Source organism: Vipera ursinii, assembly GCF_947247035.1.
Source record: "Vipera ursinii genome assembly, chromosome: 4".
Lineage (NCBI taxonomy): Eukaryota > Metazoa > Chordata > Lepidosauria > Squamata > Viperidae > Vipera > Vipera ursinii.
In genome coordinates this window covers 107,533,291-107,543,981 of record NC_139514.1, presented here as the reverse complement: position 1 = coordinate 107,543,981, position 10,691 = coordinate 107,533,291, and the positions used below count along the sequence as shown (strand labels likewise).

At 53.7% G+C, this 10,691-nt stretch overlaps 1 protein-coding gene across 1 annotated transcript; it reads right to left on the bottom strand.

The window, feature by feature from the left end:
* Positions 1 to 4,874: 4,874 nt before the first annotated feature.
* Positions 4,875 to 7,081, bottom strand: KCTD12 (potassium channel tetramerization domain containing 12). The gene is made up of 2 exons (XM_083361629.1): positions 5,240 to 7,081; positions 4,875 to 5,209 (listed from the first exon to the last, which is right to left on the bottom strand). The coding sequence occupies exon 1, from the start codon at positions 6,633 to 6,635 to the stop codon at positions 5,622 to 5,624; it is 1,014 nt and encodes a 337-aa protein (XP_083217755.1). The 5' UTR covers positions 6,636 to 7,081; the 3' UTR covers positions 4,875 to 5,209; positions 5,240 to 5,621.
* Positions 7,082 to 10,691: the final 3,610 nt, after the last annotated feature.

The following is a 10,691-nucleotide window of genomic DNA, read 5'->3' as shown; positions in this document are numbered from 1 at the left end:
AATGAGCGAACAGACAACAAATCCTCCCACGCTTCTCAATGATCTGAGGAACAGCAACTTGTCTTGTGCATCCTATGTGAGACGCAACACCACCCTGCCATTCCCAAAGTGTGGTCTGTCTCACATCCTTTCAGGTAGGAGTCTACAAAATGCCTTCCCAGCCTAATCATGCACGCCGAGCCTCTGGCGTTTCTCCACCCACTTGCAACCTTTCCATTCATCCAGGTGAGCAAAGTCTTTCTTCCAAGCATCAGGCAGCGATGCAATCAGCACGCACAAACACACAACACCTGCAGAAAGTTAAATAATTTGCATGGCTTTCCTGGAAACAAACAATATGGGTATTTAATTTTATTCCATTTCTACCGTCCCTACAGTCTATACCTGCAGCTTTGTCATTTCCAAGTTGCATAGAACACTGTGATGACCTGGGATTGAAACTGAGTTTTGATGGTTTTGGGACCAGAATAGCAGAGTTGGAAGCCACCTTGGAGGTCTTCTAGTCCAACCCCCTGCTCAAGCAAGAGACCCTATACTAGGGGTAGGCAACCTTGGCTCTTTTATGACTCGTGGACTTCAACTCCCAGAATTCCTGAGCCAGCATAGTTCAGCATGGAAACCTCTCCCCTTTCCCCTCAGCATGGCTGGCTCATGAATTCTGGGAGTTGAAGTCCACGAGTCATAAAAGAGCCAAGGTTGCCTATCCCTGCCCTATGCCATTTCAGACCAGTGGTTCTCCAATCTCCAATCTCAGTGATGACCAAATAAGATCAACATGACCCTCACTCACCTTATCCTTAGCAAGAAATTCTGTATGTGGCATGAATGAGAGCACATTCTACCAATACTAAACCAGAGTAGGATTTGTGTCTGTAACATTAAAAATAAGTAAAAGTTAGCTTGAAAGGGATCGGATCTTCTGGAGCAAAACAGATGCATATAATGCACGTAGGGAAGAGAAAATGTAGATTGAATTTGTGAATAAGAGGACTACATGGTACAGATTGGTATCATCAAGGTTGTTGTGGGTGTCAGTCAAAGAATACGTTGGTGATAGTTACCAGATTACCTTTCTGCACATGAGGTCAGAGGGAAAATTATGCAGTGATCCAGTTTGGAAAATATTGAAAAACAAAAATGGAATGATCGAGTGAAAAGGGTTGTGGCGAGAGAGAGAGAGAGAAAAAAAAAGAAACAATGCAAGCAAAATATAAATTTAATAAATAATAAACTTAGAAATACTTCAAAAAATAAAATAGCAAGGAAGGAAGATTGGGTTTTTCACAAGGCTGGCTGCACTTATGGCCCAAGGAAGAATGGGACCAGCTGCCTGAGTACTTCAAAGCCAGGCTGCCTTGGGGCAGAAGCTCCCTTTATCTCCTCAATCATGTCTCCCTCCCAACACGAAATAAGCCTTCCTAAAGATCTACCTTGATGGGTCCACACTGTTGTGATTCAGGGTCAGCCTGTGGGTTCGGCATTTGGGTCGGACGATTCAGAGGAGGAGGAGGAGGAGGGTGTTGGAGAGGTTGCTGAGGGGGTTGGAGAGCTTGCTGATGAGAGCCCTCAGCCAGGCCCCTCCCACCTGGTCACGACGCAGACCCAGCTGTGTGAGCCTGACAGCGTGGATGAAGATGACCCACAGCTGGCCCTGTTCAAGGACGCCCGACACAGGAGGCAGTCAATCAGGAGTAAACAGAGGAAGGCAATGGGGCACCTCAGAAGGAGGCAGAGAGAAGCCACGCCCTGAACTGTATAAAAGGGGAATGCGTGGGAGGGCTGGTTTGCTGAAGGCAACCGCTTGAATAGCTCCTGTTTCATGGTTCGTGTCTTGTTCTGTTTGCTTTTGTGTCCATAAATTTGGCAGGCTTAGTTCCAGCCTCTTGCCTTCTTGTAAAAGGGGTTGTCCCTGCCTTTTCTGCAGGGCCAGTAGCAGGCTGGTACAGAACACACACCTGGAGAGGAGAGCTTATTTTTAGCCTGAGAGGTTGTGCCTTCAAATGCTCCCAGGAGTGTGCAGGCTATTCCCTTCCAACAGGTGAACTTGGATCCCTAGAACATGATTAGCAGAACCATATTTAGGGGTGGATCCTGAACATTCTGCATCAAGAGAGGCCTAAGGAGAGACCCAAAAGAAATGGTTCAAAAGATGCTGCAGCAATCCAATCTTCACCATTTGAAAAATCAGGATGCAGCTCCAAAAGTCATTCAAAATGCCCAGGGTGGGGACATTCTCAACCTTGGCAGCAGCTGCCCTCAGAGGAAGCAGTCAGGGCAACAGATAGATAACATGTCGAAAGGCTAAATAGCCTGGTTTAATGAGTAGCAGAAAGGGACTGATTTGTCACCAGTTCCAAAATGCTTTTTTTCTGAAGTCTTTTCCTAGCCACTATGTTCTCCAGATGGTCTGAGGGATCTCAAACATTGTTGCTAAGTATTTGTCTCATGCAATGTTAGTTACCCAGAGCACCACCATTAGAAGTCTCCAGTTATTTTATTCCATCTGTTTTATTTTAAAAATAAGAGGAGCTTTAGAATAGTCTGCTAGCAAACACACATTCATTGATCAAAATACAAGAGTCTTCTTGTATGCATTTTGCAAAATGAGGGGGGCGTTTTAGCTCACCATGAGTTTAGCTCTTAATTCCACTTCAAAAAATAATTGTAGACAGGCATATTTTCATAATTCCATTTATATTCATACCGAAGTCTTCCCCATATAAATTGATTACAGGAGCACAGTTTCATATTAAAGCATTTTGTCCAGGTACAGTACAGCATATGAAAAAATTTTATAGCACTAATAAATGAATAAAAAACTAAATGATTCGTGTAAAATGTTTATACACTTTATGTACACACCAAGTCACAAAATTCAGTTCAAAACACCTCCATTCAGGACTACCGTGACAGACTTAATAAGCTACAGTACAAGATTTATTTAAAAAGAAAGAAAAGAAAGAAAGAAAGAAAGAAAGAAAGAAAGAAAGAAAGAAAGAAAGAAAGAAAGAAAGAAAGAAAGAAAGAAAGAAAGAAAGAAAATAAATGGGGAAAAAGCTTAGAACTAAATTAAGCACTTACTGAAATCTGGATTGTTTACAAAAATTTAGAAAACATAGTTCAGAGAGAAGTATTCCACATGTATTAGAAAAGTTTTGCGACTGCCTTTTGGAAATGACATGTTAACATTGAATTTCAACTGATATAATCTCTCTTGCAACAGAGCTGAAATATACACAATGGAATCACTTTAGAGTAAGGCTTAGAGTAAGAGGGACATCTCTTTTCTTGGAACCTTTCCCCAACGCAGTGGCTTATTGCTTGTCCTTTTAAAAAATCATTTCCCCCCCCCCGCCCGTCTCTCTTTCTTTCTCACTCGCTCACTCACTCGCTCATTTTCCCTTGCTGCCTTTAAAAAATAAGCCCAGTTCCCATTTTACAGACAGACCCCACTAAATGAAGCTATCAGACCCAAACGTTGGGTAAAAAAAATGTGACTGGTTTTTATAACTGGAATTTGTCTATGGAGATTCTCAATCCTCCAGGTCACGGTTGTCCCAAAGGTGCTTTTCAAAAGGCAACTGGGTTTTTTTTGGGGGGGGGGTTCCCTTGAAAATGTTTCACTTCTCATCCAAGACGCTTCTGAGAACTGAAGAAGCTTCTTGGATGAGAAAGCGAAATGTTTTCAAGGGGAAAAAAAACTCAAGTAAATCCAGTTTGTTTTTGCAAAGCACCTTTGGGTCAGTCGGACTCAGCTTTCTTTTTAAGTCACTAAGCAGGTCCCCACTATGAAAGGAGATGCACTCTAAAGGATTATGCAGCCCAGCAAACAGGGGTACTCTCTTCCTGAACTAAAAGAAAAGACGGGATGCCGGTCAACCCCTGGCTTGCTGTTGCATACAAACCAGGAAGCGAGGTTTTACAAAGATTCTGCTTTAGTAAGCAAGCCAGTTAGCCAGCATTTCTGGTTCCTAAGAAACAGAATATCAGGAATGAATGAGACAAACCTGAATCTTGGTTATTTCCCCTTTTCTCTTTATGCATATACAAACCAAAGCACGAGGATCTTTTTTTTTTAAAAAAAAACTCTAATAGGCAAATTCTGGATCAAAATCACCTCGGCTCTTAAAAAAATGAAAAGCACTAACTCAAGCTGCCATAAAAGGGGCAAAAATTAAAACACGAGAGAATTCTTTGGTTAGAATAACTCATCAGAGTCCGTAGCTCTAATGCAAGAATCAAAACACTGTCTGTATTAGCCTCATTTTGAACGGCTAGGAGCGCACACCTTATTTGGGAATCAGAAATATCTGATTTAGTCTAGAGGAGCCTTGGCCTTGGTGCTTAAAATGCCAAAAAAGATGAAACCAAAGGAGGGGAAGGGAGGGGAAAGGGTATCCTGTGGGGTTGTGCTTGCATTTATTGAGTTAAAATTCTGCATCCTCATCCTCGAAAAATCAAGATTTCTCTCTCTCTCTCTCTTTCTCTCTCTCTCTCTCTCTCTCTCTCTCTCTCTCTCTCTCTGTGTGTGTGTTTCTTTCGTATTGATGTAGCACCGTCCGGATGAAAATGCCAGCCAACTCCTCAAGCACCCCCAGAGTCCTATTTCTACACTGAAGAAAAAGATGAGGAGGGGTCTTCAACCTCGTATCCCTGGTGCCTTTGCGGAGGCGCCCCCAACCTGGCTCTGAAAGCACCCCACTTCAGCAACCGGCCCCCGAAGCCCCCATCCGCCGGTTCCCTAACCACAAGCGGGGGGGGGACGAGTTGCTGCCGCGGCCAGGGCTTCAATTCCCCCCCCCCCGAAGGCTGCCTCTTCCACGCCGGACCTGGGAAGCCTGCCTTCCCCCAACCCACCCCACCCGCAGCCCCAGTGCGCAAAGCTCGCCTTCTGGTTACAGAGGAAGGGCGACGAGCTGGACCACTCTCCGTCGGGAGAGGCTGCTTCAAGCCGTTTAAAGATGCCAAGGCGCTGGGATGCCGGCGGAATGGATCCCCTCCGCTCGCTCGCTCGCTCGTTCTCCCGGGCAGCTTCGGCAAAAGCTAAGAGTCAATCGGGGGGGATGGGGGGGTAGCCAAAGAAGCGGACCAGAAGGGGGGGAGCGGCGGGGTGCAGCAGCAGCAGCCAAAGAAGAAGCCAACCGACCGACCTCGGGCAACGTTGGAGCAGAGGGGGCCAGCAGAGAGTCTCCATCGCCGGCCAGGCTCCCTCCACACACACACACACACACACACACACACACACACACACACACACCTCGCTCGTCCCGTCTGGGAAAGGGGTGGGGATCCTCTCGCCCTACGGAATCTTGTTGGGAGGGGGCGGGGGGATTTTTACACTGGGGAAGAGGGCGCCATTTCGACCCAAGGACCCGCGAGGAGGGGGGAGGGGAGGGGGCTGGGGTGATGGAGATCCGCAGTTCGGGTCCAAAGGCCGCCGAAAGAGCCGCTTTGCTGGACGGGGAGGGCAGCGCCGGCGAGGCGGAAAAGAAGCGGGTAGGGCGAACGTGGGAAAGCTCGGGCAGGGCAAAGCGGTGTTTTTTTTTTTCCCTCCGGCCAGGGTCCGGGCTGTCTCCCGCCACAGCCCCGCCGACGGCCGCTGTCTCTCGGGCGGGCGCCTTTCACTCTCGGCAGAAGACGTACTCGGTGTAACTGGTCCAGATCTTGTCGTCGGCGGGGCCGCCTTGCTCGGGCCCGAAGGCGCAGGTGCCGGTGGAAGAGCAGGCGGCCATGCGGAAGCCGGCCTCGCTCAGCCGGTCGAAGGCCTGCTCCAAGAAGTTGAACTTGAGGTAGTAGCGGGCCGTGTAACGCTCGGGAGGCCGGTCCGGATCGCGGCTCTCGTTCAGCGTCTCGCCGAAGACCTCCTTGGCCAGCGCCGTCTTGCCGCACACCGTGATGCGCGCCACCCGACGGAACTTGGCATCTGCCTGCGCGTCCCGACCGATGGTGTACGAGCCCCGGTAGCCGATGGTGATGTAGCCCGAGCGCCGTCCGGCCGAGCCGCCCCCGCCGGCGTCCAGCGAGAGCGAGGTGGCCAGCATGGGAGGCGCCGTCCCCGACGGGCTGCGGCCCGAGGTGGGAGAAACAGCCGGGGCCGGCCCTTCGGTGAAGTCCGTCTCCAGGTAGCCTAGCCCAGCCGGCGGCTCGTCGGCGCAGACCGAAGAGTCGCGCAGCAGGCCGGCGAAGCGCGGCGGGCCCGGCGAAGAGCCCGAAGCCGCCAGACGGCGCACCAGCTCGGGCAGCTGGAAGTACTCGGCTTCTCGGCGCAGGCGGTTGCGCTCCGGGAAGCCCTCGGGCAGCACCAGCTCCTGATCGCGCAGGTAATCCAGGATGTAACGGAAGAGGAAGCCGTCGCGATCCAGAAAGAAGCGGCCCTTGGCGTCGCGGGGCAGCTCGGCCGGCTCTTGCTGCGAGAAGAGACGCCAGAGCAGCGAGCCGCGCACCGACAGCACCGTGCCTCGCCGGGTCACGTAGACCTGTCCGCCCACATTCAGCTCCACGATCTCCGGGATGGGGCCCGACGACGGCGAAGAAGCCAGCTCAGAGGCCGCGGGGGCTCGAGGGCTGCCGCCGCCGCCGCTCCGGACGCCGCCGCCGCCGTTGGGGAGCCCGCGGGCGCTGTCGGCCAAGGCCATGCCGGTCCCGGGCCAGGAGGCCCTCCGCCGCCTCCTCCTCCTTCGCTCCCCGGGACAACGACCGTCGTCGTCGCCGCCCTGCTCGGCTCAGCCGGGCTGTTGTGTCACCACCCCGACGTCTCTGGGTCCCTCCTGCGCGGGTGTGGGGGGTGTGGGGGTCTCCGCTGGGCTCCGGCCTCCGGGCACTGCCGGCCAGCCAGAGAACGGGCTGCGCGGCGGGCTTTATGTAGCGCCGCCGCGCTGCCACCGGCGGGAGGAGCGAGCGGAGGAGCCGGAGGCGGCCGGAGGCTGACGTCGCTGCTCGGGCGCCTTCCCCTGCGCGCTGCCTCCTCGATTGCGCGGAGCCGCGGCCGCCACGCCCGAGCGCCCACCCGGAGCTGAGCCGAAGCTGAGCCGTTGCTTTGGAGGGTGGCCCGGCAGCGGCGTTTGCCAGGATGCTGCGGCCGCCCTCCGGAGCTCGCTCGCCTTTGCGGTCCGCGCGACAACCCCCTCCCACGCACACGCGTGACACCCCCACCCCCACGCGCGACCCGCTGCTTTGGAGGGTGGCCCGGCAGCGGCGTTTGCCAGGATGCTGCGGCCGCCCTCCGGAGCTCGCTCGCCTTTGCGGTCCGCGCGACAACCCCCTCCCACGCACACGCGTGACACCCCCACCCCCACGCGCGACCCGCTGCTTTGGAGGGTGGCCCGGCAGCGGCGTTTGCCAGGATGCTGCGGCCGCCCTCCGGAGCTCGCTCGCCTTTGCGGTCCGCGCGACAACCCCCTCCCACGCACACGCGTGACACCCCCACCCCCACGCGCGACCCGCTGCTTTGGAGGGTGGCCCGGCAGCGGCGTTTGCCAGGATGCTGCGGCCGCCCTCCGGAGCTCGCTCGCCTTTGCGGTCCGCGCGACAACCCCTCCCACGCACACGCGTGACACCCCCACCCGCGACCCGCTGCTTTGGAGGGTGGCCCGGCAGCGGCGTTTGCCAGGATGCTGCGGCCGCCCTCCGGAGCTCGCTCGCCTTTGCGGTCCGCGCGACAACCCCCTCCCACGCACACGCGTGACACCCCCACCCGCGACCCGCTGCTTTGGAGGGTGGCCCGGCAGCGGCGTTTGCCAGGATGCTGCGGCCGCCCTCCGGAGCTCGCTCGCCTTTGCGGTCCGCACGACACCCCCTTCCCACGCACACGCGTGACACCCCCACCCCCACCCGCGACCCTCTGCTTTGGAGGGTGGCCCGGCAGCGATGCTGCAGTCGCCCTCCGGATCTCACTCGCCTTTGGGGTCCGCGCGACACCCCCCCACACACACACACACATACGCGTGACACACACACATACACACACACCACTCGCGACCCGGGAGGCCCGTGGGCTGCGGAGGCGTCAGATCCCGGCGTGTGTCCCTTGGGCTGCCCCGACCCGCCTGGGGAGGAGCCTGGCTTGGTGGTGGGCAGAGGGGGAGGTAGTGGCCAGCATCGTCACGGGGGAGCGTGGAGGGACGGGAGTGGGAATTTTCTGCTCCCCGCAGGGTGACGGCTGGCCGCTCGGGACTGCCAGACGGCGGAGAGAGAGTCGGGATCTCCGCTCCTGGTTTCTGGCCTGGCTTCCTCCACCTCGAGGCCCGCTCTCTCCCCCCTCATCCCTTTCTCTCCATTCCTGAAATAAGAGTAGAGTCGGCTTTCTACCCTGATTCAGACAACCTTGGGTCCTTGGGGGAGCTTTCTCCGGAGCTGCTGAGACCAGTAGAACCGCTTGCCTTCAATAATTGTGGGTGCTCCCTCACTGCAGGCTTTTGAGAAGTAATTTATTTTATTTATTTATTTTAATTCCATTTATATCCCGCCCTTCTCCGAAGACTCAGGGCGGCTTACAAGCTTAGCAGTAGCCTTCATTCTATGTATATGCCTGCTTATTAGGGCTTTCGCTCCCCCCCAAGCGGCATTATTACAAAGTCAGCTTATTGCCCCAACAATCTGGGTCCTCATTTTACCTACCTCGGAAGGATGGAAGGCTGAGTCAACCTTGAGCCTGGTGGGATGCGAACCTGCACTAATTGCAGGCAGCTGGTGTTACTTAAGGAGGCATCAGCCCACTGCTCCACCAATTGCACAGCCATTGGTCTGGAATGGTACGATAGGGTCTCCTGCTTGAGTTGGGGTGCGGGAGGTTGGACTAGAAGACCTCCAAGGTCCCTCTCAACTCTGTTATTCTGTTATTCTGCTCTGCCTACCCCTTTGCCGGCCCTTCCCCTAATTCCAGCAGCTACTTTTCAATTTCTAAGCTCTTGAAAGTTGCCACCCAGTCTCTGTCTGCGCCCTCCTCCGGCACCCCAGAAGATCCCCAATGTGCTTACGGCACATAGTGCAACGGGCAATAGTGGCGGTAACAGTCATGAGAGGACCGATGCTCTGAATGGGCAAAATTTTGGAAGGTCCCTAAGAGCTCTCAGCTGATAGGGTGATGCAATTAGTGCAGGTTCGAGTCCCACCAGGCTCAAGGTTGACTCAGCCTTCCATCCTTCCGAGGTAGGTAAAATGAGGACCCAGATTGTTGGGGGCAATTAAGCTGACTTTGTAATAATGCCGCTTGGGGGTGTGTGTGTGAAAGCCCTAATAAGCAGGCATATACATAGAATGAAGGCTACTGCTAAGCTTGTAAGCCGCCCTGAGTCTTCGGAGAAGGGCGGGATATAAATGGAATTAAAAAAATAAAAAAATTGCATTCATTGCCAAAAGATGTGCCCGAATGAGGCTCTTCCACATTCTAACTATACGCTTGTCCTTGGAAGGAAAAGGATTGTTTTTCCCCACATCGTTTTTTATAAACTTACTTAAAGGGTGGCTGGCCAGGTGAAAGTAGAACACAGAGTAATAGAGTTGGAAGGGACCTCAGAGGTCTTCTAGACCAACCCCCTGTGCCCAAGCAGGAAACTATTAGAACAGCAGAATAACAGAATAAAAAGGAAGGGACCTTGAAGGTCTTCTAGTCCAACCCCCTGCTCAAGCAGGAAACCCTATACCATTTCAGACAAATGGCTGTCCAATCTCTTCTTCTTAAGAACCTCCAGTGTTGGGGCATTCACCACCTCTGGAGGCAGGTTGTTCCACTGGTTAATTGTTCTAACTGTCAGGAAGTTTCTCCTTAGTTCTAGGTTGCTTCTCTCCTTGATCAGTTTCCATTCGTTGCTTCTTGTCCTGCTTTCAGGTGCTTTGGAGAATAGCTTGACTCCCTCTTCTTTGTGGCAGCCCCTGAGATACTGGAACACTGCTATCATGTCACCCCTCACCCTTCTCTTCATTAGAGACTATCCATGTGTGGCAGAAGTCCCTTTAGCAGCTCAAATCTAAGCCAGAAAAAGCTCAAGGAGGCCAAGTGGCTTTGCCCCGGGCTAATCCCAGCTCCTGTGAGCCTCAGCCAGGCAGGTGCCACCCGCTAGGCTACTGCTGCTTTGGGGAAGTGGAAGGGGAGACTAGCTTCCTTTCAGCCACCTCTAATGAAATCCTCAAAATTTTGGAAATGGAGTCTCTCTCTCTCTCTCTCTCTCTCTCTCTCTCTCTCTCTCTCTCTCTCTCTCTCTCTCCCTCTCTCTTCCTCTTTCTCTCCCTTTCCCTCTCTTTCCCTCTCTTCCCCTCTCTCTCTCCCTTCCTCTCTCTCCCTCTCCCTCCCTCTCCCTTCCTTTCTCTCTCCCTCTCTCTTCCTCTTTCTCTCCTTCTCCCTCTCTTCCCCTCTCTCTCTCCCTTCCTCTCTCTCCCTCTCCCTCCCTTTCTCTCTCCCTCTCTCTCCCTCTCTCCCTCTCTTCCCCTCTCTCCCTCTCTCTTCCCCTCTCTCCCTTTCTCTTCCTCTCTCTCCCCCCTCTCCCTTCCTCTCTCTCCTTTTCTCTCTCCCTCTCCCTCCCTTTCTCTTCCTCTCTCTCTTTCCCTCCCCCTCTTCCTCTCTGTCTCCCTCTCCCTCTATCTTCCCCTCTCTCCCTTTCTCTCTCTCTCTCTCCCTCCACCCCTCTCTCCCTTTCTGTTCCTCTCTCTTCCCCCTCTCCCTTTCTCTTCCTCTCTTTCTCTCTCCCTCTCTCCCT